The sequence below is a fragment of the Patiria miniata genome, unplaced genomic scaffold, assembly GCF_015706575.1.
Source record: "Patiria miniata isolate m_02_andy unplaced genomic scaffold, ASM1570657v1 HiC_scaffold_20, whole genome shotgun sequence".
NCBI classification, from domain to species: domain Eukaryota; kingdom Metazoa; phylum Echinodermata; class Asteroidea; order Valvatida; family Asterinidae; genus Patiria; species Patiria miniata.
The window spans coordinates 25,262,638-25,289,640 of NW_024037059.1; the positions used below are offsets into that span (position 1 = coordinate 25,262,638).

At 40.5% G+C, this 27,003-nt stretch overlaps 2 protein-coding genes across 2 annotated transcripts in view; one reads left to right on the plus strand and one right to left on the minus strand.

Moving 5' to 3' along the window:
• Nucleotides 1-27,003, plus strand: part of LOC119727934 (retinal-specific phospholipid-transporting ATPase ABCA4-like) — a 41,031-nt gene that overhangs the window by 9,302 nt on the left and 4,726 nt on the right. The window contains exons 8-20 of the mRNA XM_038200014.1: nucleotides 645-902; nucleotides 2,513-2,672; nucleotides 4,846-4,929; nucleotides 5,905-6,071; nucleotides 6,944-7,121; nucleotides 7,760-7,875; nucleotides 10,078-10,228; nucleotides 11,862-11,985; nucleotides 15,984-16,116; nucleotides 22,136-22,256; nucleotides 23,010-23,078; nucleotides 23,788-24,036; nucleotides 25,713-25,847. Coding sequence (XP_038055942.1) covers nucleotides 645-902; nucleotides 2,513-2,672; nucleotides 4,846-4,929; nucleotides 5,905-6,071; nucleotides 6,944-7,121; nucleotides 7,760-7,875; nucleotides 10,078-10,228; nucleotides 11,862-11,985; nucleotides 15,984-16,116; nucleotides 22,136-22,256; nucleotides 23,010-23,078; nucleotides 23,788-24,036; nucleotides 25,713-25,847 — 1,945 coding nt within the window. The remainder of the gene's footprint in view (nucleotides 1-644; nucleotides 903-2,512; nucleotides 2,673-4,845; nucleotides 4,930-5,904; nucleotides 6,072-6,943; nucleotides 7,122-7,759; nucleotides 7,876-10,077; nucleotides 10,229-11,861; nucleotides 11,986-15,983; nucleotides 16,117-22,135; nucleotides 22,257-23,009; nucleotides 23,079-23,787; nucleotides 24,037-25,712; nucleotides 25,848-27,003) is intronic.
• On the minus strand, nucleotides 17,195-18,378 carry LOC119728309 (beta-1,3-galactosyltransferase 1-like). The gene has a single exon (XM_038200499.1). The coding sequence runs from the start codon at nucleotides 18,304-18,306 to the stop codon at nucleotides 17,224-17,226; it is 1,083 nt and encodes a 360-aa protein (XP_038056427.1). The 5' UTR covers nucleotides 18,307-18,378; the 3' UTR covers nucleotides 17,195-17,223.

The window sequence follows — 27,003 nt, forward strand, 5'->3', positions numbered from 1 at the left end:
AGAACCTTCCCCATACTGGGCCAGGCCACCCCTCCTCTCAGCCTTACCTTACATACCTACTGTGGACATTCCTTTGTATTCGTGTAGTTAAGAAAAACCAGAGAAAACACTCATTGACCTCCCACTGTGAACACTCTTTCAACCCAATTTTTTTATCGCGATTTCCTTGAGCGTTCCTCTTCATTTTGTGACAGATAAACCCATAAATGCCTCTAAACCTATTTTCCAGAGAGGGGGAATCTAGTGTGGACGTGGGCAAGTCCACAAAACGTTCATGCTTCCTGCATCCTGTGGACCTCTTTTGTTTACAGGTCCACAAAGAGTATGTAAGGTTAGAGCACACCCCAACCTCCTGTTCCCTACAGCCAGAGAAGCGTCATAATGAAATGTGTTTTGCTTTCATTCTTTGTTTGGGGAGGGGGCAAGGCTCTACACCTCTTCCCCTTTGTCCACCACTGTTTTCCTTGGGAAAATGTCTGATGTGCATGTTGCAGAAGGCATTTCTGTGCTAGCTTACTTGAAATTGCCTCACTGATGTCAAGACTTGTATCGTGTCAAAATTAGGAAATTCTTTTCACAATGAAAAATAATGTCTCATAAGAATTCTTACGAGTCGTTGTTTTCTTGTTTTCTCTCCATTGAAGGGATTTCCTTTGTAAACCGGGCAAATCAACCGATTGGTACGTCACGTCCCACATGGACCCAGCGCTCTATGACCAATTTTTGAAGGGGGAGCTGGAATGTGACTGCAGCGGCAGTGGCTTTGAGACCTGTGACAAGGGGGCCGAGGGTCCAGCCCCTCCAGAGAGGGTTGTCCCGACCACAGACTTCTTACAGAATCATACCAATATGAACATCAGTTGGTACCTGAAGACAACCACACTAGAATACGTCTGGAAAAGGTAACGGTTCAATCTAATCAGCCGTGTGGTTGCGAAGGCCTGAGCATCCCCGTTGTTAAACAAAATTAATCCGATTATGTACTTAGATGCTATAACATAAAACTAGAGCAGTGAAATTCATGCGCCCCCAAAACACATGGCCTGTTGAACGTTGTGTTTCTCAGAAAAGATGCTCAGAATGATTGGAACGTTAAATTAAAACGGAAGCAAGAAATTCTAAACTTCATATCAGTATTAAAATCGCCGTCATCGATGCCGAAACGTCAATACTGGTTACTGGTAAAGCTAGTTCAAAATCGTTCGAAAATGTCCCAAATCTATGTATTTGTCTCAATTTCTAGAAATCTCCTGAAGTTGTTATTTCACGATTAGTTGAACACTTATATCATCTAAGTGTATTCCGAATTTTAGCTCAATCTGTTGTTGCAAACGCTTGTGTTACACCTTGAACTATCTCCAAGCAAAATTTTGACGAGGGTTTTTTGCCTCCCAAACTCGCGTGCATGATTTTCAGGTTGGCTTGCATGCTTGACCGATTTTTGGGCAACAATGACGAAGCGCATTTAGCATATTCATTAGCGTGACTCGGCGTAACTTCGCGTGGGTCTCAGTATCGACCAATGGAAGCCGGCAAAAAGGGTGATATTTATTAATTAATAACTCGTGAAGGAGGCTATTCTGCCAAGTTTTACTGCACACCATAATGGATAGGAACCTTATTAATATTTGTGAGGCTTGAAGAGATTGACAGATATTGCAAACAGCTGTGTTGCAACTTTTAAAAATGCACGTAACCAGGCCTATTTTTCCAATTTCAACAAAAAGTACTGAACATATCAAAACGATTTTTAGCACGAAATTGGATCATTGTAAGGGAAACAAACCTGAAATTTGCATACAGATACGGTCTTCCAAACGGGAGTAATAGATTTTCAAAGATTTCGCCCGCGAACGTGTACATGTCTGTGTGCATGTTGTTTCATTCAAAATAAAGTATTACTTAACCTTTAGAAATCGGCCTTTGCAACTACACGGCTGTAAAGATAAACAGTTCAAGTTTGTGAATGTGCAGGGAAGACGTAACAATTGCATCAACAAATAGATATGCTAAGTTAAATAAACAACAATTTTTTCATGTGCTGCAAATAAAAATGTTGACAGTGCTGTCTTTTACCTCCCTCCAAAAAGAAACAACAAAACAAACTCCCCAACAAACAAACAAATTCAGTCATGAGTAAAATTGTAATACATAGACCTCAAAAACAAAGCTGTCAGCGAGTGTCTTGTAACAACCTTGATAGGTTGTGCAGTAACAGGCTCCACAACGATCATGATTTTCTAGTAAAACAGTTTATTTTCAGTTACTACGCCACAACTTACACCACCTACAATAATTGTGCAAGTTAAACCACTATTTGTTGTGCAAATTGCGGACGTACGCACTATCAAACTTTAGTCAAATGTGCCATGGCTGAAATGTACGTTGCGCAGCCTGAAACGTTGCGCGACTTATACAATAAATTGTGGCGCAAGTGGAGTTCCATAAAGTTTCGTACACAGTTTACAGGAGGTTTTTATTTGGTACGTTTTTTTCTTCAACAACCCAAAAGGTTTGGTGGTGTGAGTTTCCTAGAGACGGACGAAATGGCTCCGCTGACCTTGAACATCAGCGAAGAAATCTTGACTGACTGGAGCAACAACTGGGATAACCCCTTTGGTGGCGCTGGAGGAGTGACGGCCATGGAAGCCAGGGAGGACATTCCGCCAGATGTGAGTTGTTACGGGTGCAGACCAGTAAATAAATTCACATAGGCATAGCTGCCAACTGTTACTAATTTTTCGTAATTATTACGAATTGTTTGTTAAATTACGAAAATACGATTTGCCACTAAAACATTACGAATTTCCCATTTTCTACCTAACGAAAAAAAAAATACTTGTAAAAGTATCGTTTTTGGCCGAAAACTTCTGGCGAAATATTGCGATAATGAATGGACTGGTGACAAGTCTAATAAGAATGCAGTCAAGCACCTGATAGACATCAATGCAGTGTGCGCAGTGGAGTACTTGAGGACCAGACTAAAACTATTTTTCAATGGTGTGTCATTTGTGTGCATATCGTGGATGTGTGGTTGTGTGTACTGTATGTGAGTACTTTTCAGTGACGATCATGAGCACATTTGGTCGCTTATTGCCGGGATGAGACCCATCAGTGCGAGATTTTAATCATGGAATTTAATAAGAGTATGGTTGGAATAATTGGTAATAGAGTTTGAGTTTGTCACATCGTCCAGAAAAGATAAATCAGCATGCGTTTGCAAGGTATGTTGGCGGGATATTTCTATTGCATACGGTGGCCCTAAATCATTGTGTGTAAAAACATTGATACGAACTCGAAACTCATCGATAGCATGCATCTCCCAAAAAATATGTGCACGTTATTATTGTTATTATTTATTTGACTTCAACAAACAAATTCTGACATTAAAACAAAATTAATAAAAATATATATATATTAAAAAAAAAAATTCATTTTTTTAAATTTTTTTTTTTAAATTATCTTTTGGCCTACAGTACATTATTATTCACAACAAGAAGGGTATGCACATGTATGTGTACATGTAAACCATGTACCTGTACTCGATGTTGGTAAAGCTTTTGATAAAACGAGCAGTTGAAAATGACCACGCGGGTTGATTACTAATTGGGATTTTGAAAAGTTGGCAGTTATGCATAGGCACCAATGCTAAATACCCACACTTCAACAATCGAGAAAAATGCACAAACACTCACAGGTGATTGAGACTTACAGGGTGAGTTAAAAAAAAACAAAGCTCAAATGTTGGAACCATTGTTTTAGTGAAGTTCTGTATGTAGTACAGTGAAATCTCGGCGATCAGTCAAACCTTAAGGGAACAGGCTCAAAATTTGACTAAAGCAGAGTTTGCATTACGCAGGGTTGTATATCATTAAACTGAAGGGAATGAATTCTTTGTTTGACTTAACAGTTGTTTTGAGTTATCAGAGTTTGACTTATCGAGATTTCACTGTACTTTCAAAAGGAAGGATATGAAAGCCCAATTCATAAGCTTTCTGTTAATACAAGAATCATTGAAATTACTTGTGTAAGCTACAGAAAAAAAATCTAGAAGTCCGTAACCATTTTGAAAATGATCCATCCACTTCATTGCAAAATAGAGCATCTTTCCAGTGCAATGTCAACCACATTTTCTCAGTAATTGAAAGGTAGAGTAGGTCATTTGCAGAGATCAAAAAAGTGACTGACAAAATTGTTGTGTAAAAGCTTACTTAGTTTAAAGATAAAATGGCACTAAACTCCCTATGAAATTATTCTTCCTGGCATGCTGTCATTTTGGAGTAAACAACAAAAGAAGGCCATTTGCAAAGATGCGGCATATGGTGCATTTTTGGGAATTTCCATTTGTAGTTGGTTTGTAACTCGGCGAACACACGCGTGGTTGCCGTTATTTGTCGGTTCAGTGCGTGACATTGTGAAGCTGCAATCAGCTGAATGAGAACGTGTATTGGATGCTGATTTCGGGTTCAATATTTCAAAACATATTCCGGAATTTTGAACTGAAATTGAGATATTGTTTTCTCGGAATATACTTTTCTTGCTTCAAGCGAATGCACAAATGACAAATGATCTTACCCCACCATTAAGTTCCAAGTCTGCATCATAGTCCGTGGATAATTACTTGCTACAAAGCTAAAACATGTTTCTGGTCACGGTCGCGAAAACCCGCCCCTGGCCAGGCAGTGCCTTGGTTGATTCAAACATTGGACTATTACTTAGACTGAAAACACTTAGTTCTTTAGAGAATTCGAATCAGGTTACATGAAATGTTCTCATCCTTGTCCTTAGATTTTGATTTGCTGATCTTGTGGCTATTATTGGTAACATTTTTGTTTCCTCTTCTAGGCTGGGGATTTGCTGCCATCAGATGGCACACTAAGGGAGTTCTATGCTGTGCTGCTGTCACTAGCACGCTTCAAGAACGTTAAGGTAAGACAGCTATTTTGTTTTCATGTGGAACACAATTATCACAGTACCGATGCATGGCAACTATATGGCGTTAAAATGCAGGGCCAATGATTTTCCGTTTCAGAAAAGTGCAAAATCCGAAATTCCATTTCAGGCCGCAAAATTGCATTTCACATTTCTTCAATACATGAAAGTGCATTTAAACATACACCATATACACTGTGACAATAATGAAAAAGTCTTTCGGTTGCGACGTGGGAAAATTGGCAAAAAAAGATTGCTATTTTATCAATGGCTGATCAATTTGCAGACACAGACGTAGTATTTAACTTTACTACAGTCAAGTCATTAATACTGCACCCCACCACCACACACATAAGAAACATAGCTGTACAGGCCAAGGTCACAAGAATCAGCGGGCCGAAGTGACATTCATGTCCGCCATTTGTTTTTATGCCAACGTTAGGCAACAAAATAGGGTAGATTTTTTGGACCTGGATAAGTGAATAAGAACAACATGCATTTCAGTAGAGCCAAAGTTAGATGTAAATGAATGGTTGTTGATTGAATGGAGAAAAATAGAAAAAAAATTAGACCTGCCGATGGAGCAAAAGAGATCTGTGAGTGTGCCTTGAGTGTGATGATTTTCACCCATGTGCTGACCGATAGCTACGGCGCACCTCGGGTCTCTCACTACGGTAATGACACTCTATGTTGATAGTCCATAAGACGTGGCTCGTCCCCTATCATGGCCCAGTGTGATTGTTCTCTTGTGTCAACATAAGTTTTTTCCAAAATGGGGAGGTGAAATTTAGAGAGTTGGTGTACAAAGTTTGAGTTTATTGACCTGTTACAAAAGGAGAGGTAAGTTTTTATGCAAGTTGGGAGACTAGGGGCTTCCAGCACAGGCCTGTATATATTGGCTGAATGTAATGATTACTTCTCTCAAAAAGCAGTTCTTGTAATTATTGAACAAACTGATCCATTCTTCCAAAGGTCTGGTGGGACAACACAGGTTTCCATGCTCTGCCAGCCTACATCAACGTGGCTAGTAACATGCAATTCAGAGGTAACATTGAGGAATCGCAGCGAGACCAGTACGGCATCACAGCTTACAACCATCCCATCAATATGACTGGTGACCAGATCACGGAGCGAGTTATGTGAGTTTACGCGTGAATCTTAGCACTAGTGTAATGGTGTATAGACTCTGTGCATAGTCACCTTCATTACCTTATTTGCCACCATAGTTACCTTCATTGCCATATAGTCACCTTCATTGCTATAGTCACCTTCATCACCGTAGTCACCTTCGTCACTGTAGTCACCTTCATCGCCGTATCACCATATATTCACCTTCATTGCCACAGTCGCCTTATTCACCATAGTCACCTTCATCACCATAGTCGCGCCTTCATTACCACAGTCCCCTTCATCGCCATAGTCGCCTTCATCGTCTTAGTCACCTTCATCACCATAGTCACCTTCAGTGCCACAGTCACCTTCAGTGCCACAGTCACCTTCAGTGCCACAGTCGCCTTATTCACCAAAGTCACCTTCATAGCCATAGTCACCTTCATTGCCACAGTCACCTAATTCACCATAGTCACCTTCATCACTATAGTTGCGCCTTCATCGTCTTAGTCACCTTCATCACCATAGTCACCTTCAAAATATATAGTCACCTTTATCACCATAGTCACCTTCAAAATATATAGTCACCTTCATCACCATAGTAACCTTCATAGCCATATTCACCTTCATTGCCACAGTCACCTTATTCACTATGGTCACCTTCATCACCATAGTTGCGCCTTCATCGTCTTAGTCACCTTCATCACCATAGTCACATTCAAAATATATAGTCACCTTCATCACCATAGTCACCTTCATTGCCATAGTCACCTTCATTGGCACATAGTCACCTTCATCGCCATCATAGTCATGGTATAACTACTATAGTCACCTTCATGGCAATCTCAACCCGAATCACTTTCTAAATGTTAACCTATTTATTATCTTGCCTGTACCACAGGAAGCAAACACCGATCATCATGGGCACAGCCATATTTGTGGTCTTCGCATTGGCCTTTGTGCCAGCCAGCTTCGTAGTCTTTCTGATCACCGAGCGCGAATCCAAGTCCAAGCATCTGCAAATAGTCAGCGGTATCAGTCCTACCACCTACTGGGTGTCAACACTCATCTGGGACTTGGTAAGTTGGTAAAACGGCATAGAATTTAAAGTTGCACTGTCCGTGCTCTTCAACAAATTCACTTTTTGTCCTACTAGTTTTCAACTTGCATGGTCTTTAGCACTTTTCCAGTGTCACATGAAATTTGGACTCCTATGAAATCCAGTGCCTTTTACCGTTTTAAGGGTTGAACGTTCACAATCCTCACGTCAGCATGCACAACAATACCAGTGAGTCAGTATTTCATAGTCCTAAATTCACACTACACCAGCACAGGTGCGTTCTGCACCACATCACGCACACGCGCGCCAATCTCCATATAAGGAATTGTTTACGACTTCCCGACATTCCACAATATACGGTTTGAGGGATGTTTCGAAAAACATGAAGTAAAATTGTTGAACAAAATCGTTGAAAGTTTTTTATTTTTTACTTGTTTTGACTTTTTTACCAAAAAGTTTTGATTTTTTTTTTATCCTTCGGCTCGGGTAATTATTAGCATTTCAGACTCCAACCGGTCTTGAACAGAGTGTTTAATACCAGCCAAGCACACATTTATTTCCTTATTCTTTCCTTGTACACTGAAAGAGCATTTTCTTAATAATACTTGATTGTATTTCACACCAATTCTTGTGTTTCTCCATTCTTGTAATTGACAGGCCAATTATCTGATACCAGCTGTGCTGACCGTTGTGATATTCATCGCATTTCAGCAGCAAGCCTTTATAAGTAGCGATAATATAACCACTACTATCCTACTCCTGCTCATGTATGGGTAAGTATTAAAATAGATACTTCTTGTATGGGCTCAGTGCTCTGAACATTAGATGGTGCATTGAATGTGATTATATAACATCCAAGCAAATCATGGTCGTTTTTTTAGGATTGTATGTCACATGGCATTCATTAATCGAACCATTGCACGGCCTGCGTCTTAACCGTGCATTTTTGGTTCCATTCACCATGCATTTTCGTTCCATCCCTTTTGATCTATTGCATGCGCATCCTAGATCATGTAGTGCCATGCAAAGACGCGTAGCGGCGCTATACGATCTTTGCGCTATTTAGATGTTCTATACAGCAGTACAAGACTTGCCTTTGAAGTGGATGCAGTTACGAACTGAACTTGCGTTGCTAATTTTTTTTTTGCAATATTAACTTTCATATTGTTAATGGTTTGGCTTTTAAACCTTTGTTGGCCTTGAACAAGCTGAAATAAAAGTAGTGGATATAATACAATTTTGTCATTTTTTTGTTCATATAGTTTTATCCTTCAATTGAATGACAAAAATCTACTTGCATGTTATATAAAACCAATAATGAATGTTTTTTATTCTTCAGTGGTGAGAATATTTTCAATTTGTGAAAGATGGAATGTTCCATTCAACTCTGCTTCACCTCGTTCAATGGAACATTCCATCTTTCAACTCGTGAAAATATTCTCATCATTGCATTCATAAACATTCATTATTTGTATATTATACTTTGCGTAAGGCACAAAGTAGGCATTACTTGTATTCTTTGGAATGTCCGCAAACCTGTAGCATCTTCATGTGAGTGTCAAGTGGTCTCTCCCAGTGGTCTCTCCAACTCTCTCTTTTCTAACCATGAGGGGGTACTTGTGCAAGGAGTCCATAGACAAAAACTAAGACCGCCATAAGGCGGCATCAAGCACAAAACTCATGCTCAGGTTAGAAAACTGAGAAAATGGGCAATTAACAAGCGGCATCTCGACACAAAATAATCGCACTGTGCTCACGTCACCCATGACACGGCGACGATTCCTCAGCATAGGAGTGATCAAGTGGCATCTTCAAAATGCCAGCGCGTGTGTTGATAACAATCCAAACGATCTTCCACGGCCACGTCTGTTCATTCGACCATTTTTGCCACACGCTATATCGGCTACGCAATGAAATAAGGTGATCCGGATGCATGGCGACTGCGACTGCGATTGACTCCCCCCTGTCTGGAACACATTCCATTTTGGCGCAGAAGTTGAAATTTTTCTACTCTTACGACCATTGATAAGTTTATAGAGAACCGACTGATGCCGATCGTTTTAATACTGTCGCAGTTACACTCAGGTGGCAAAAAAATTGGCGACTGAAATGTCTCCTACGATCGTAGCTCAGACGCAGCTTGATCCTGAAAAGTCAATCGCCGACTGTTCTGTGTCGTCGCAAGGTCGACCTGAGCATAGCTTAAGGGGTTGAATGCTGAAAGAAGTAATGTGTGACAATGCTAAGCGGGAGCTTGATTGGATTGTGTCTCTATGTAGTTTTTTGGGGGAGGACCTTGGTTTGCGGTACCCATCAGTCCAAGTAAGAATCAAGAGTATAAGTTTTAACCTGTGTGCTTCTTCTCAGAATCATTTCTCTCTTACAGAATGTGTCATTTTCCAACGCTTTAACTAAAAAATTCTCTCAAAAAGCACCCATGCAAGCATTAATAATCCAGTTCAGTATTTCAACTGTGCATGCGCACAATGATATGGTCACGGGTCATTCGGGATAATCAAACGCTCATCGAAGGCGCATGAACGCACACGGGCCCGGGCGCATGATGCTTGCTAAGCGTGTTTAATAAGCAGAAGGGGCGTCCGCGTAACATCGCTAACATCACGTGAGCGATTTTATCCCGAATGGCTATTGACATTACTTCATCACTACTACTTCATTACCCCATTGACATGGACTACTTCATCAAGTACGGAACTGGCTTATTGTCAGACCATACAAAATTTTGCTTTTCTGGTTTGAGAGTTAAAAACAAAAGTCAGCCAAAATTTAAAAAAAGGTATCACTGCCAACATTTGCTGAGTTTGTTTATTTAACACACTGCAGCTCTATGTCATTGGTACTGTAATTTCATTGGTCTCGATCTGCCACATTCAAGTTTGTAAAAAACAATATGTGATTGTGACATCATTTGCATGACTCAAATACTTTGGCATTTTTTGTATTTCTTCTCCCAGCTGGGCAGTGACCCCGATGACCTATCCTGCCTCCTTCGTCTTCTCCACGCCCAGCACTGCCTATCTGACAGTAGCCTGTGGTATCATGCTGATAGGGATCCTGACGATCATGACCACATTTATCTTGGAGTTCTTGGGCGGCGGTGACGAGGTGTGTAGGTTAGGGAGCGTCTCAAAAGTCAGACCGTTCCCATTCCGTATGGAACGTTGCTTTTAGGAACAGTGTTCCCATCGGGAATGCAAGTGTTCCCAGCGGGTTCTCAACTGGAAAGGGCCTTTCCCGATTAAGTGTGCTTTTGCAAGAGCTACCTTATGGGGTACTCACACAAAGAGAACAATGGTACCAGTACTGAATGGTACCAGTACTGAATGGTACCCCTCAACAAGGGCGTCAATCGCTTCTCAAAAGTGGGGGGACATAACTTGATGAGCATGCAAGCGTGATGCGTAAAGCACAAACCGAGTGGGGTTCGGGGGCCACATGAGGGCCCAAAAAAATTTGGATTCTAGACGCTCTGTGGTGCGACCTGAGGCAATTTCTGACCACTTAAACCAATTTTTTTTTAGCACAAAATCATCTTTTAAACATCATTTTTGAGTTTGGAGTCGTTGAATCAGCTATTCTGAGCTATAGAATCATTTTATTCGGGGATGAGTAAAGGGGGGGGGGACAAACGTCCCCACCGATTGACGCCCATGCCCCTCAAGTCGGCCTTTGTAAAGAAGAGAAATTCTAAAGCAGAGGGATAAAGGAAAACAATGCAAGAACCCCATAAACCCCATCTGTAAGGTTCCAATGTAAATCAGATGCTGCCACTTTGGTCGGTCGGTTTTTCAGATAAGTCAATGCTGTTTGTGTACAAACAAGATGGCATGGAAGAGGGGGTACAAAAAGAGGGCCCCTCTTTTTTTTCAAAACATTGTTTGGTCGGACCACCACCTCCCCCACCCCACATTTCCAAAATGATGTGATTTGCCCAACATGTTTTGTTCTTCCACTTGAGTGACTTGTTTTTATGTTGCCAAATTTTTGGAAATCGTGGTTTGATTTCAATATGTTTTGTTGTCTTTTCATATTATTTAACAATGACAATTTTAGTGGAATGTGATGAATTGGGGAGGCTGGCAGAAAGCTATAATAAAGCTTTTGCTTCGCCACCGTGAATTAACAGTTGAATTGGATTGTACTGAAACTGTCTAATAATGCCGATGCTGAGCAAATTGTTTATACATGCATTAACCCTAACCACCCCAACTCTATCAAAATCCATCCCCCCATTTTGGTTGGTTTTGGGGAGACTTGGTCCAGAAGGCCTGGCGTGACTAAATATGATGGAGTATGATGGACTTGGGCCTAATGGCCTGAAGCAGTGCTAGGGGTATCCGATTGATTTTGCCTAGCTACCTGTACTGCTGTTGTGATAAAAGCCATGTGACACGAATGTCAACCAGTGCATCAGTGGTGGATTCCATTATGTCATGTACAGTTTTGTATTAGACGCACAGTGATTGATAGATTTTGATGGACTTGGTCCAGTTCCTCGTAAAAGACGCTAGGGAGTTGGGATTAACCCATCAACACTTGGACTTAATATCGTTTACCCCCCAAATTTTGGAGCTCCATATGAGTGACAACAGTGACCCACTTTGTGCTGCCGCTTAATTGTGCTATTTTTATTCACACTAATGATAGGCGTGTAGGACAATTTTTCTGTTGTTTGTGTTTTTGTTTGAGTTTTTGTTTGATTTTACTAGAAAAAATGATGCTTTTCCTTACATTACAGAGTGTGACAGCTGTCAATGACGCCATGATGAAACTGTTCCTGATTTTTCCGCCGTTTTGCCTCGGCAGAGGATTGGTGGACATGGCCCTCAACTCACTCACCAACGAACTGTATGCTGAAATCGGTAAGCAAAGGATAGCTAGATACAGGGTGAGTCAAAAAAAGCGGAACCCAAACTCTAAAAAATATATTTCATATTTAAAAAATATGTAGTACCTAACATGATAATGACTGGAAAGCCAATTTCATAAGCTACTTTTAGATGAAAGAAATTACTGAAGTTGCTCAATCTGTTCAAGGAATATCACCATAAAACACAATGACCCTAAAACCTCTTTCGTCCAAAAAATGCAATTTCAAGAATGATTATCACATTTGTCTTCAAACATCACCAGCGAAAAAACCTGAGTTTAAAAGTTAAAAATATTCAACAAAGTTTTAGAAAAGGTGGATTTTATAAATCATATTGTTTGCCTAACCAGGGTTGTTAATGAAGATATTGCGTATTGTTAAAACAAGTATTCTGTGTCATTTTCTTTGTTGTTCCATACACAATAAATTGCTCTTGTTTTTTTTTGAGGAAACAGGTTTTAGGGTCATTGCGTTTAAATGGTGATATTTTTTTTAACAGATTGAGCAATTTTAGTATTTTTTTCATCTAAAAGTAGCTTATGAAATTGGCTTTCCAGTCATTATTATTTTTGGTGCTACATATTTGTTTAAATATGAAATAGATTTTTTGGGGATTTGGGTTCCGTTTTTTTTTTACTCACCCTGTATATCGGCTTGTGTAATAGGTCTTATTCTGGAGGGAATGAAATGCACTGTAACAATGTCTTTTTTTGCACACTTATCCATTTTTATTGGCGCAGGTTTACTTGTTACTACACTTAATAATAATAATAATAAAACAGCATTTATATAGCACAATATGAATCAAATATTCCTCAAAGTGCTTAACAATAGAACGAGAAACAAAAAATAATCCCAATTTTAAACCAAACCAGATTAAAAAAAAAAATCTGAATGATTAATCATAAAGAAACTGTAAATTACTGTAATCTTTTAAAGTACCGCAGTACCGCACATAGATGAAATACCATTAATAAATACCTTGGAGAGTGGATGGTTTCTGATTGGTCGAGACTCGATCACGTGGCCGGGCATTAACGGTGATAATGGACCAGCTTCAAAGATCAAGCAATTAAATGGCCCTTGAACCAGCATTGATCAAGCCCCATTGCAAGCCAATGATTGGTCAAAATATAGTAACAGTCCTGCGGTAGCTTTTAACAATTGAGCACTGCACATGAGCTCAACCCCCATCGCGTGAGACTGACGCGCGCATACGCAACACAGTTGCTAGGGATGCGTGTGTGCGCGCGCGTAAGGAAGTTTTGAAACGACATCATACAGCAGTGCAGTATATATAATATATACTGAGGATGTTTACAACGAAAGCGTAGATCTACAATTTATTTTCTTTGAAACACTTCACCCACCGACATATTTACCTTTCCAAAACAAAGCATCTTTGTAATTCCGGACACAAGGAATGTGTAAACGAGATTTCAGCTTCCTCCATCAGGTAAAGATATGAAAACATTGTTGTAATTTGTTTCGCTACGGCAGCAGTTTCTGTTGAGTTTACGTCGTTATAGCTGTTAAGCTAAAATATGGACCATGAACATGAACACAAAAAAGTCTGGAAATATCGCCGGAAAAAGTCACAAAATTGGAGCATTTTAACTGTTTATTTCGTTAAAAAGGTATTTATTAATGGGAATAAGGCGGGCGGGCTAAATACCCCCTGTTCATTTACCGTGGGACGGTATTGTTATTGAGGAAGTGTGGGACCCTTCAAGCCAAAGCGGGAGACGGTCCACGCATGAACGCACACGGTACAGCCGTGCATGGTGACGGTTTGCAGTGGGGCTTGTATGTTTAGGGCAGACAAAAGATCAGAGGATTAGCAATGTACCAGGTCTTTGCGGTCGGTGAGTAGAAGCCGCCACTGATGGGTATGAAACCGCAGGATTCATTGTTATAAAAATCATGGTTATTTGTAGCGGGAGCCGGGAGTGCCAACCATGGGACGGTTTGTAGAAACAGGTCACCCGCTTACTTTTCAAGCGGGAGCCGATAAAAGAGGGGCTCAATTGAAAGCGGCTCCCGGTAAGTGAACAGGGGGTATTTAGCCTGTCCGCCTAACAGTGTGAGGATCCGGTCTTCACTGCGTGATAATGACCGGGTGTGGGGGTGACCGCAGTTAATGGACCTCGTCGAGGTCCATTAACTGCGGTCACCCCCACACCCGGTCATTATCACGCAGTGAAGACCGGATCCTCACACTGTTATTCCCTTATTACAATGCTGTAAAAACTTCATGTTTACGTAAAAAAAAACAATCACACAGTTATTCATAGTTACAGGGAAATGTATGGACACAAACAAATACACGTAACGCTTAAAATGAAAACTAAAACATAATAAAAAGCAGACTTGTGTTCAAATACAGTTAAAGAGATGTGACTGCAGAAAAATACATTTTTGCAATCTTCATTTTTTTTACATTGAAGTAAAGTTACAGAACATCTTCAAATGAACAGGATTTGTCTGGTGTTTGTACCCCAAAAATGGCATTGCAGGGCCTAATTGGTACAGTCATTTGCTAAAAAATGTGGCCTACGTAGCGGACTTGTACATTCATCCATTTTATTCTTGTTTATAATAGCTCAACATAGCAGGACCCACTTTCACGGCTCTGCGTACCGCCAGCGAAAAATGCCTGCTTACTGTAGCATTACTTACACATTGCCGTAAAAAGTGGTCCTCTCATCAGGCTACACAAAACCCCAAGCCCCGGGGGTTTGTGCACAAACCTTTATCAGACAGCCTATCGTGCTCAATTGACTTCGGCAAAAGCCGCAAGCTGCAACATAAAGCACAAGTTTAGACAGAAGTACCGGACCAACTTTTACTTGAATGTGTTCATAATGGGACGGTGGTCATTTCGCTCCATGGGCTTTCAAAAAGAACTTTTCCAAATGGGAAGGACACTTTGGAAATATCCAATCAGTTTGGATATTATACTTCATGAGTTTCTCATTAAACGAGCACCTTTTTTTTAAACAATATTTAATTACTATTATTTTTCAGTGTGTTTTTTTTTTTGGGGGGGGGAGGGGTGGGGCTAGATAGACGATATATCTGAATGGCGCAATTAGACCGACAGCGGGGGCAATGAATTCGCGATTGATGAGGGTTTACAGAATTTCTACATTTCTTCATTTGCATCAAAAGTGCCCCCACAACTTAAAAAAGAGACCGTCTGGCTTAAAAATGGTGGAATTGTGCAAATGTAGCCAAGGATCAACTCCCTATAGTTTTTGGACTTCCATCTGAGGGCAGACTTGATAAAATTACAGTCAAAAAATGGGTTCTATTTGCCGCAGGCTTGGCCATCACCCTTATAAGATGGTTTAGCCATTCTTATTGGTCAAGAGCCCATCATGTGGGTGGTTTAAAGGCTTGATAAAACATTGACTGGGTTTAAACACTTTTTTAAAGTGTCACATGAAATGTGGACTCCTATGAAATCTGGTCCCTTTTACCCTTTTATATTGGTTGACCCTCACACATCTCCTAATTGATCTCAACCTAGGTATTCACACTACACCAGCACCGCTGCGTTCTGCGCCACATCTCGCAATACACGCCACTCGCGCGCCAATCGCCATATGAGGAGATTGTTAGTATTACAGTACCATTAATAAATATGTATTGGACATACCATAAATATAGCTAGAGGGGTGTTTCACAAAACATGCAGTAAAATTGTGAACAAAATTGTTGGAAATTTATGTGTTTTGACTTTTTGACCAAAAATATTTATGAATGGGAATATTTGGCTCGGGCCGTTATCAGCGCCCAGTCCCCTGAGCCAGTTTTAAACGAACTTGTCTAAAACCAGCCAAGCACATATTTATTCCCTTCATAAAGTTTGCATTGAATTCTGTACGTCAGAATCTAAGTGTGTTTGATTCAAACTGTTTCATTAATTCTCCATTTTGGAAAATTGTTAATCCCAAGGATACCTAATGTTTTCTGTGTTTGTACTAGGACTTACACCTGAGCCATACAATCCATTAGAATGGGACAACGTCGGCCAGAACATCTTCTCCTTGGGCATCATCGGAATCGGCTTCTTTGCTCTGACACTGCTGATTGAAAACGAGTTCTTCTTCAAGCCAAGGTCAGTTTGTAGTGATGGAAATCAAAGTGAGACCTTTCATCAGATATCAAATTACAAGCAATTTTTGTTCAAAAGATGACAATTTTGAAATATTCACATAAATCTTCCCAACTAACATATTCAGGGTAGTTGACAGCTTGTTTTTATAATTTTCCTTGACCTCCAAAACTTCAAACTGTATTTTCTCAAATTCACAAAAACCTGCTAACAACCTTATAGCACTGAGGCAACGATTTTATCCGTGACAATGTTAGTAGCCCAAATAATGATATCCGTTACAATGTTGACCTTTGGCTTCCAAATGCTGTGACATCATCAAATTGAAAGATAGGTAATATTAATACATAAACCGATACTTAAATATAATTTCCATATTTTCATAAGTTCTTTTTACTTCACGATGAACATGTATCCTCTCTGAACTAAATCAGTACATTCACTTTCCCCCTTGTGACTGATAACGTCACCAAACCGGAAACAACTTGTATGTGTACATAAAATGTATACTGAAATTTATCATGCCTCAAAAGATGCATTTAAAAAAAAAAAAAAAAACAAATGGCTAAATTTAGTGATCCTTTTTCTGTTCTGACATAAAAACATTGAACTGGTCAGTGTCTAATGAAATAGTTGTCTGCCCGATCACTCTGCATTTGTAACTCAATAAACGCGAATCTCTAGTGTTTTTAACTAAATTTAAAAAGGTCACTGATAGGCCTGGCCACCCTTATACTATTGCACAACAAGCTCTCACACTATTCATAAGATGGAATTTTGCATCGGGGTGATGTAAATCAAATTAGGTTTTGCCCTTCACCGACGTATAAACACTGTATGCTCAGTACCCACTGCTATGTACATCAGATTCGAACCAGCCAACCAATCCCGTTAGCTTGGTGGTCAAGTGGTAAGACGTCTGCACTAGAAGGCAGGAGGTCATGGGTTTGAGTCCCACCCAAATGATTTTTTCCAACTTTCACTTGGGAGGTAACACACTGAGTATACAGTGTTTATACGTCGGTGCAGGGCAAAACCTAATTTGAAGTTTTCACACTATTGCTATAATGGCAAGAGCAGAGCCAAACAGATTTAAAACAAACAAATCAGTCAAGATGTAATTAAGTCTGTCTCATTATAGCATTTAATTTGGTGTTGATGGTCGCTCCACATCTTACGCATTTCCGATGGAGCTAATTCGTGAATGGTGATCATCTGCTGCAAACGGCAATAGGAATGCCCAGGATTTTTCCAACATGTAAACTGACTGCTATCCATTGGCATAATATGCAATGATTTCAAGCATTCACCCACAAAAACGTCCTCGATGTGCATGTATTGAAGTTTCAAAGACGTTTGGTAAATCTTCCCGGCCAGATCCCCAGTGACCACGTATCCTGCTCCAGAGAGGTATGGCGAGTACATGCGTCCAGGATACAATTCCTTTGACATGTACCACTTGCTCTTGGGGTCCCGGAAAGGGAGGGCATCTCTGATTAGACACCCCACAGCATAATTTTTGGATGGGGTTGATAGGTTGGTCAGGTGCTTGACCAGGTTGTCATAGCTGACGTACATGTCATCATCTGTCTTCATGACATAGGAGGCGTGGGGGCAGTGCGTACTGGCCCACTTCATACCCATGATGGTCTTGAGGGTCAGGTTCTTGTAGGCGTCTTGGAAATCTTCCTGGAGGAGATCGTGATGTTTGTTGGACTCCTCCACCACCTGCTGCGTAAGCGTAAGATTAGCATCCTTGTTTTGAGCCAACAGGAACAGTGTGACAATCTGCTTTCCACTGACCTCTCGTGGGCTTCCCCACATCTCGCGAATCGCCTCTCTCAGCTCGGTGTGGGCGTGAATTGTTGTGATGAGCACCAACAAGAACACCTCCCTGGGGGCCCCTGCGGCATCGTAGCAGGCTCGAGGTTCATCTACGAGGAGTTTGTACTCATGGGAGTTAACAATAAGCCTGGAGTCATGTCTGTCGTATGAACTCAGAGTATTTGCTGTCTTCAAGTTTGAGACGTTGTTCTTCACACTGTCTGTACCATTAGATTTTATCAGCTGATGGGCAATGGTAAGATACCGTCCAAATGCAGAGTTATAGTGACCCGTGAGAATGACCAGGAGAATGACATAACTTGCTCCTACCACTAACGTTAAAATCAAGAAACTCATTCTAAGAGCCATTGCAACATGCCCAGCTTACTGTCAATAAGACTCAACCAGATCAGTTTAGCAGTGGTGCAGTAACATTTCCTGACTGGATTCGCGTGAGTCGAGAGAAGAATCAAAGAGTCAGTTGCCCGCTGATTCTATCAAAAGCCAATTCATTATTTAATGTCCTTCATATAGGCACAAAGTCACCGGGAAGATGGCTACGTCATCCACCAATTGATGGGGTGCTGGCGTGTCCTTCCAACGTACCTTTTAAAGTAATCATGGAAGTAAAATAATACTTAAAAGTGTCCTTCAAAAATTTTCCTAACCAATCTTCAACTAGTATTTTTATTTTATTTTTTTGAAAAAAAACTACTTTATTCCGATTTTAGGCGTCTGCATCCCTTTGAAAAAGGAATTTCATTTTGTGAACGAATGAGCCCGTCCTGCGAGAGCCGAATTATTGTCTGGCAGCAACTTATTCAAAGTTTTGTGAAGAAATAATTCAATAACTAAATGTTGGTGGATTTTTTTTCGTTTGATGTCTCATTCAAAAGTGAGTAACTTTTAGACTTCTAGGAAAATAGCAATTGGAAAAACAAATTTATTTGTTAAGTTCAAACTTGAAAATATCATGGGAAACACATCTTTAACAGGCAATATTAAACAGGAAAAAAAACATGGTACTGTAACCGACACATGCATACACTTTGGGGGAACTCGCACTAAAAAGACTCCATGGGGATTTATAACTAATCAAACTAAACTTAACTCAGGATCTTTGAAAGGAAAAGTCGCGAGAAAATTGAATTAATAGAGACAAGGGACACAATTTTAGATTTCAAACCAAAAGGATAAAAAGGAGTTTACAAGAACTAAAAATCAGGACGAGACCAAAAACCAGAATAGAAATTAACTAAAGACTTAAGGGCCTGTCACATTATATGCGCTCTCATAGCCTTTGATAGGAGACCTTACGGCGACCAAAACTTTTTAATAAATTTAACAATCACAGCGAGGACGCAAGAAAATGACAACTTTCTGTATTAAATGGCCACAAAGTAGCTCAAGCTATACTCATACTGTGCTCATCCTGCACTTACGATGCGCTCAACTCGCTCTCTATGAGCCCCTGTCAAGCCCAATTACTTGATCTAGTTGCTGCCGCTGCGCTGTCACTGCGCCCACACTACGCTCTGCTCGCTGTTGATACGTCCTAGTAGCTCGTGTCGCGCTCTCTATCCGACCAAAATACGCTCACGAGACGTCACTTGCGCTGTATAAATACCACGACAAAACAGTCAATCCGCAGTCCAGTTTCAAATTTATTCGACAAGTTCATCGCAGTCGAGTTACTTTCTCATGGAGACTACGTCGACTGCCTTGCGCCTAGGATGCCTCAATGCCACTTCAATGTCGCACAATGCACGCTCGCACAGCGCCCGAGTCGCGTCATTACGGCGCCCTGCCAGAGCGCAGAGGTGTTGCGATTGTTTAGAGTATGTTTCAAAACTTTGGCGCTCATCGGAGACCATAAAGACCCTCTGGCGCCCATCAGGCGACCTATGTAGTTCTCGCTGTGATCTAGTAGTTGTTGCGCCCCGGCCATTTTTCAAGGATGCAGTGAGAGTGCATATATGATCGCAGACAGTGTGACAGGCCCTTTAAAAGAAAACCAAAATGAGCAAATAACAACTTAAACCTAAAACCAATTCTTAAACCTAAAATCAAAGACCAAGACCAAAACCTTAACCAACACAGTGTGTTATAATACATTGGACCTTAAAATACATTTCTGGAAGAAAAATCAATGACTTTTATAACAGAACAACACTCACAGCGCAGGGCACACCCAAAAATAAGGGGAAAGAGAGCTAGAAACAGTGGAGCACACTCTTCTCTGCCACCGGTCTGCTAACTGAGGGGTCTGTGGTCTAGGTGGCACAGCACATGTTCTTATCAAAGGGACTATTGCTCTGGGGGGTCACGTTACTGGGGAACAGGGAAACGTTTATCAGGGGTACACACTACTAAGAAATGGTAGATGGAATATAATCAAAAATCCAAAAAAAAAAAATATATACAAAAACTAGACCTGTGTTTATGGACAAATACATGGCTGTTTCGACTATTTTAGCAACAACTATCATGTACATTGTGTAGGAGTTTCATCCAAGTCGAATGTACATTTACATGAGTATTCTTCTAAAAATATTGGGCTGTGTAGAAGTGATTTTGGTGTTATAATTTAGGAAAATGTAGACTAATGATGACGTCATCACGACGTAATTTGTTTAGAAACAATACAAGCTTTATAGGGTCTTGGTCTGTACCTACTTTGAAGTCAATCTGATTGTATTTTATGTCACTTTTTGAAATTAGAAGAAAATATTAAAAGTTTAAAAATTAATAAAAAATCAAATGATAACATCATGATGACGTCACTTCAGATTTTGAATACCATTATCAATACCTATCTACCCACCAAGTTTCAAAACGATTGGACATACCCTTATATGTGTTTTTAAAAAAATCACGTTCTTGATGTCATGATGACATCACAAATTTTTTGAAATTGTGTGTATCTGTGACCAAACAAACCTATTACAAAAAGAATTTGAATTTACCACCTTCCGTTTCGGTGTGTACACTGAAACAGCTAATTATTGAACACTACAAGTAAAACTTGGCCCTGCTGGCACGTACAGTACCACTACCCCTATGCACGGACATATCAACATTTATATAGGTTTGTACAAAAGGAAACACTCATCGAGATAGGGGCCGGGAATTGCAACAAAATCTTACCAAAATGCCAGTCCCATCAGTGAACGTTGCATGAAATTAGTTAGTTTTTTTCTGAACTGAATGCTTCACATTTCATTGCACAAACCACAATACATTGTTATACATCTCGTGTAGCTGTTCGTATACACACCGATCACATGCAAGGCCGGGTCATCAAAATGATATTGATTTTCGTTATTGGCACTAAATCGACAAAGCTGGCACAGCGCATGGACTTTTATTTTATGTTTCCATAGCCTTGAATCCAGGTGTTACTACCTTTATAAAGAAAAAATAACATAATAACAATTTCCACAGTGGCTCTTATTTGGGAAAACGGAGAATTATTAAAGAATTAGAAACATCTGAGGATGGGCTCTACATGTATGTGTAAAAACTCCAAAACAGAAAATGATTGGTCAGTACGTATTTTTAAATATTTTTGCCATCTCTACACCGCGACACAGACTTTAGTATTTTGTTGTGAATAGATTGTTTATAGATAAAAATCAATTTCCCTCAACTTGCCAAATCATATTATTTGTTTACAGGGATAGGCGCTTTGCCCAAGTAGACTTCTAATTGGTTTATTGTTAATGAATTAATATAACAAAATGTGATGGTGATGATGGGTATGGTGGCGGGACATATGCACGGCGTGTAAGATTTTCGGTAGAATATCGCACCTCAACTCAACATGGATTGGCCGCGAGTGAACTTAACAGGGGGCGGTTCACACCATCATTTTCGACACGGTTCACGCCGAAAAATGCAATTTTGATCCTGGTTGAGAATTTCAACCCTGGTCCCTGCCAGGGTTGATTTGGATCCGGCTAGAGCATGCTACCCAGGTCGGAACCAGGTTGACATTTTAGAAGTGGGAAAAGGGTTGAAAGAAATCTCGGAGTTGGAACCGGTCCCAACCCGGAGATTTTGGACAGTGTGAAAAGGCCTTAAGTGCCATTTACTGTTCATGCCTGAAATTCGTACTGTTCTAGTCAGCATTTTTCACTGCATATTTCTTTTGATAATTTACCTTTGCCATTATTTTTTCCTCTCTCTGTGATTTTAGACACATTGAATCCGAGAATATTCCACTAGCCCTTGAAGATGACGACGTAGTGCGTGAGAGACAGCGTGTGCTGTCTGGAGGCGCCGACGATGACATCGTCCGAGTGGAGAATCTTACCAAGGTCTGTCATAACAAGTTATTTAAAAAAAACGTTGCAATCGACAAAGTTAATCAAGACTCAGTGGCGTAAATCTGTGCCGGCAAGTGGGAGGGATGGGGGAGGGATGGGGGATGATCAAAATCAAAAAAATTGCCCGGCCGTGGAAATTCGAAGGGGGGGAGGGGGGGCTGGACACCACATTATACTAGGGGGCGCTCTTCAAGATATATATTAATATGTATACTCGCGCTTACATCAAAAAGGCGCCACGTTACACTAGGGGGCACTCTTCAGGATATATATCAATATGTATGTTCGCGTTTACATCAAAACGGCGCATTTTGAAAGCTTTTGCATTTTGTTTCTCCACTTTTCAGTGCTATCTAATACATTTCGGTTGTTGGGATGTTTGACAAATACCTCTAAAATCGCATTTTTTTTCTCATCAAGGAAAAGTGAGGGCGATGATTCAGTAGCCCATCCCCCTGGTCAAAAAGTGTGGGGGGGGGGGGTATATAATCCCCCCCCCCTCGGATTTATGCCCCTTCCAAGACTTATTGCTTATTTGATTTGTTAACTAAATTCTCTTCTCTGAAATGTATTCCTACAAACTTCTGAATTGTGCTGAAATTTGTCTAACCCCAAAAAATGCTTACTTTTTACTAAAGGGATCTGTCATAACAATTCTATAAAAATCTGAAAAGTAGATTTTATCATGAACAACCAAGGTTTACTTTAATACTGCTGTTAAATGATGAGTTGATTTTTCCCCAGGATTACAACACAAGCAATGGAGTCTTCACTGCTGTCAATAGGATATGTGTTGGCATTCCATACGGAGAGGTAAACATTTTGACTTTTCAAAATTCAGAGAATCTGTTTCCTACATTGTTGAAATATAGTTTATTACTGGTTAAATTTTCAGCAAAAACTAGAGGTTCGCGTTTGTTGACATTTTTCAACCTGCCGCTAGAGGGCGTTCTAACATTTTATGACGTCAATGGTAATTTTTTTCTAAAGTACAACCTAGCCAGAGACTAACATCGTTGAAAGCAGGTTCACATCTTTTTCTGCTTTCAAACTATAAGGCACTTCCGGTTTGGACCGGAAGGAAGGGTCACGTGATTAGGCACACATGAGATAAACTGATTATTCTATCAATTCCCGCAAAAGTCAAGTTCAGGTCTCTCACGGTTGATTTTATATTGATTTTCAAAGATTAAATGTAGAAATCTTTAATTGCTTGTAATTTGACACCTGATGACGTCATCATGATATCAGAATAATGTGCACCACTCGGGATGAGGGTCAGTATATATGTTAAAAGTTACAGGTTCATACCTTAAACCGTTTAAGAGAAAACCTGTGGAGAATTATTGTCCGGAGAAAAAAAAAAGAAAGAAGGAAAGAAACACTGAAGATTGATCAGAACAATTCTAAATAGTGTACAACCCAACCACTAAAAAAACACATGAACTCTGGACCAGCAAAAATGTACCTGGCGAAATTTGACAGCACTTCTTGCCTCGACACTTTTTCACAACACCTGCAGTGTTTTGGACTTCTTGGAGTGAACGGCGCAGGGAAGACCACCACCTTCAAGATGTTAACGGGAGACACACAAGTCACGTCGGGCTCGGCCTACGTCAAGGGCTACAGCATCCTGAAGGACATGAGGAAAGTGCGACACAACATCGGCTACTGCCCGCAGTTTGACGCCCTGAATGAGCTGCTGACGGCCGAGGAGCATCTGGCCTTCTACGCCAGACTCAGAGGGATTCCCGAAGCTGATATTAACAAGGTAGGTGTGGTGAAGCCTGTGCAATCCCCTCCCCCCCCCCCTCCCCACCCTACTCACCAACCACACCCAGGGGTGAAGCACAGACCTCTTTGTTTCCTCTGGAAGGTAGTTGTTAAGTCAACTTGCCAACTGGTAGCAGGTTGGTGTAGCGGTACATTCCTCGCCTTCCACCACTGTGACCTGGGTTCAAATCCCGCCTGGGCCAACATGTAGATTAGGTTTTCAGTCCCTGCCTGATTCCGTGGGTTTCCCTTGAAATCTTCTTCTGGGGTTTTCCTCCCACCTCTAAAACTGTAATTGCTTCTCATTGTCTCCTCTCTACAGGTTGCTTGAGGTTTGCGAGCTCCAGTGACTAGGGCACTTTTTGAGGAATCCTTGGTTTTAATACCAAAAATAAATAAATAATAATAATAGCATAAGGGGAGTTGATTGGGATAAAAACTTGAAAGTGTCTGTCTAGCCTTGGTAATTTTAAAAAGTTGGGAGAGGGGGGGGGCTGAACATTATGGGACCCTAAAACTTAGGGGACCCTGTTCAAATTTGTGCACACAAACTATAAATGTTGCCACATTGACTTGTTTGAAGTTTCTTTCCAAGGCAGAACTCAATCAAGTGCAGGCTTGATTTCAGTTGTCAAACCTGTGGGTCTAGGATTTTGCACCAGTTCGTAGCTTTTGAACCATTCATAGGTCTTTGAACCTTCTCTTTTTTAACTTAGTGGTTAACTTGAAAATTTTGCAGAAATCGGGGGCGGGGGGACTCTTTTCCAGTATGCATGTTGTAACTTGTAGAAGTTTTTAACAGGGTTTCCGATAAAATTGGGTTGCTATTTGCGAAAAAAAGTCATTAATATTTTGGAAAATGTCTTTTTTTTCTTCAAAATAACAATGTCATTATAACTTTTAAAAAGAAATACACTTCTTTTAGGAAGAGACAGTGTTGTCCTAAAGCTTAGATTTTGAGAATTTTTGGCTATAACTGCACTTTCTGCAGCTGATTTCATGAAACTTTACGCAATGGCGTTAACTCCACTTGCACCACATTTATTTTGCGCAACATTTCAGGCTGCGCAACATTTCAGTTATGACGATTTCACGCAAGTTTCATAGTGCGTAAGTCCACGACTTGCGCAACAACTTATGGCGTAACTTGTGCAATCGCGCAACAACTTATGGCGTCACTTGTGCAATCCTTTTAGGTGGCGTAAGAATTTGTAATCGTTGCAACGATTACAACATGTTGTGGAGCTTGTCATTGTACAACTTATCAAGGTTGATACAAGACACTCACAGCTTTGTGTTTGAAGTAAATGAAATGCTATTTTTACTCATGACACAATTTGTAGAGTTGCCGCATGATTCCAATGAAAGTCCACAAAACTATTTTCAAAATGAGTCCACAAAACTATTTTCAAAATGACTGTTTCATGACCGACAAACAGCCGTAAACGCTGCTATTATCCTCGTCCAAGATGTTCAGATTATTTAAAACGTTGTGCAGCTACACCAAGTTTGGTGAAATCGATCGTAAGTTTATTACAGCAGCTGCGCAACAGATTTGTTGCTTAAGTCCAGCACATGGCGTAAGTTACGCACCATTTTGTGAAGTCGGCTGCTGAGTGTTGCAATTAATCTGTGCTGTTTGGTCAAACAAATTTTTTTCATTTCTCGTCACAGGTTGTACAGTGGGGCATCAAGAAGTTGGGCCTGTCCATGTATGCTAAGCGCGTCGCAGGCACCTACAGCGGAGGCAACAAGAGGAAGTTATCCACAGCTATAGCCCTCATAGGAGACCCAGAACTTATATTCCTGGTGAGTCCGCGATCTTGGCTGCCAAGTTGCATTTTCTCGTAGTGTTTCAACCAAATGGTTCAATTAAGGAGAGTTTTTGAAAGTTTTGACTGGGCTGACGAAAGCATAGTGCTGTACAGGTAAGCATTTGCTATATCATGTTCAGTTGTGAGCCTGGGAGTGTTCCCTTATTTGCCAAACCTATTTTTTTTCTGTGTTCCCCAGGGAGTTGAGGAAGATACAGATATAATTGTTAAATCATGTCTTGGTTACTGTTATTTTATTGGTCCAGAATGGCCACATGTCCAGTCTATGAAAATAACCATTTGCTTCATATACACTGCCTTGCATACAAATTACCTCATAGACACCGCATTGCCTAAATTACCTCATATACAGAGTGTTGCATTAATTACCTCATATACACTGTTGCATAAATTACCTCATATACACTGTTGCATAAATTACCTCATATACAGTGTTGTATAAATTACCTCATATGTACACTGTATTGCATAATGCTACCTATGCGTTGCGAGTGGGTTAAGGGCTGGCCCAGGCCTCGCGACTGAGAATTGCAGCCGTGCGCCTCATGTCTGGCAGGAAAGCTTGTTGTCATCAAAACATTTCACTGCAGTGATGTTTTATTCCTTCAATTTCTAGCCTGTCACAAGCTGTTATCTTTTAGAGTTTTTGGCACAATATGACAAAACAATTATTGACTGCTGTGATGTGGGATATGGCAATTTTAATCCCCTCGGCTTTGCCTCGTGTGCTATGTGCCCCTCAGGTGTTAAAAATCATAAGGGTAGTCAGGTTGGCGTAGCGGTACTTTCCTCGCCTTCCACCGCTGTGACCCGGGTTCGAATCCCGCCTGGGCCAATTTGGGGACTGGGTTTTAAGTCCCTACTTGATTCCGTGGGTTTCCTCAGAATATTCTTCTGGGGTTATCCTCCCCCATCTGAAAATTGTACATTCTTCACATTGTCTTCTCTTTACTGGGCCCCATGGGAGACCAGTGGATTCCATTGAATGGGCTACCCAGTAAAAATAAGAATCAGAAATATAAACGACCAATTGTTAAATATAACCCCATCAATCAGGGGTCATAATATAACCCCAAAAGGTTGTAATTCTCTGGATGAATTGCTTAATAATACAATGTGTGATATCTAAA

Coding starts and splice junctions, on each gene's coding strand:
- LOC119728309 (XM_038200499.1), bottom strand. CDS start 18,306: ATGGCTCTTAGAATGAGTTTCTTGATTTTAACGTTAGTGGTAGGAGCA.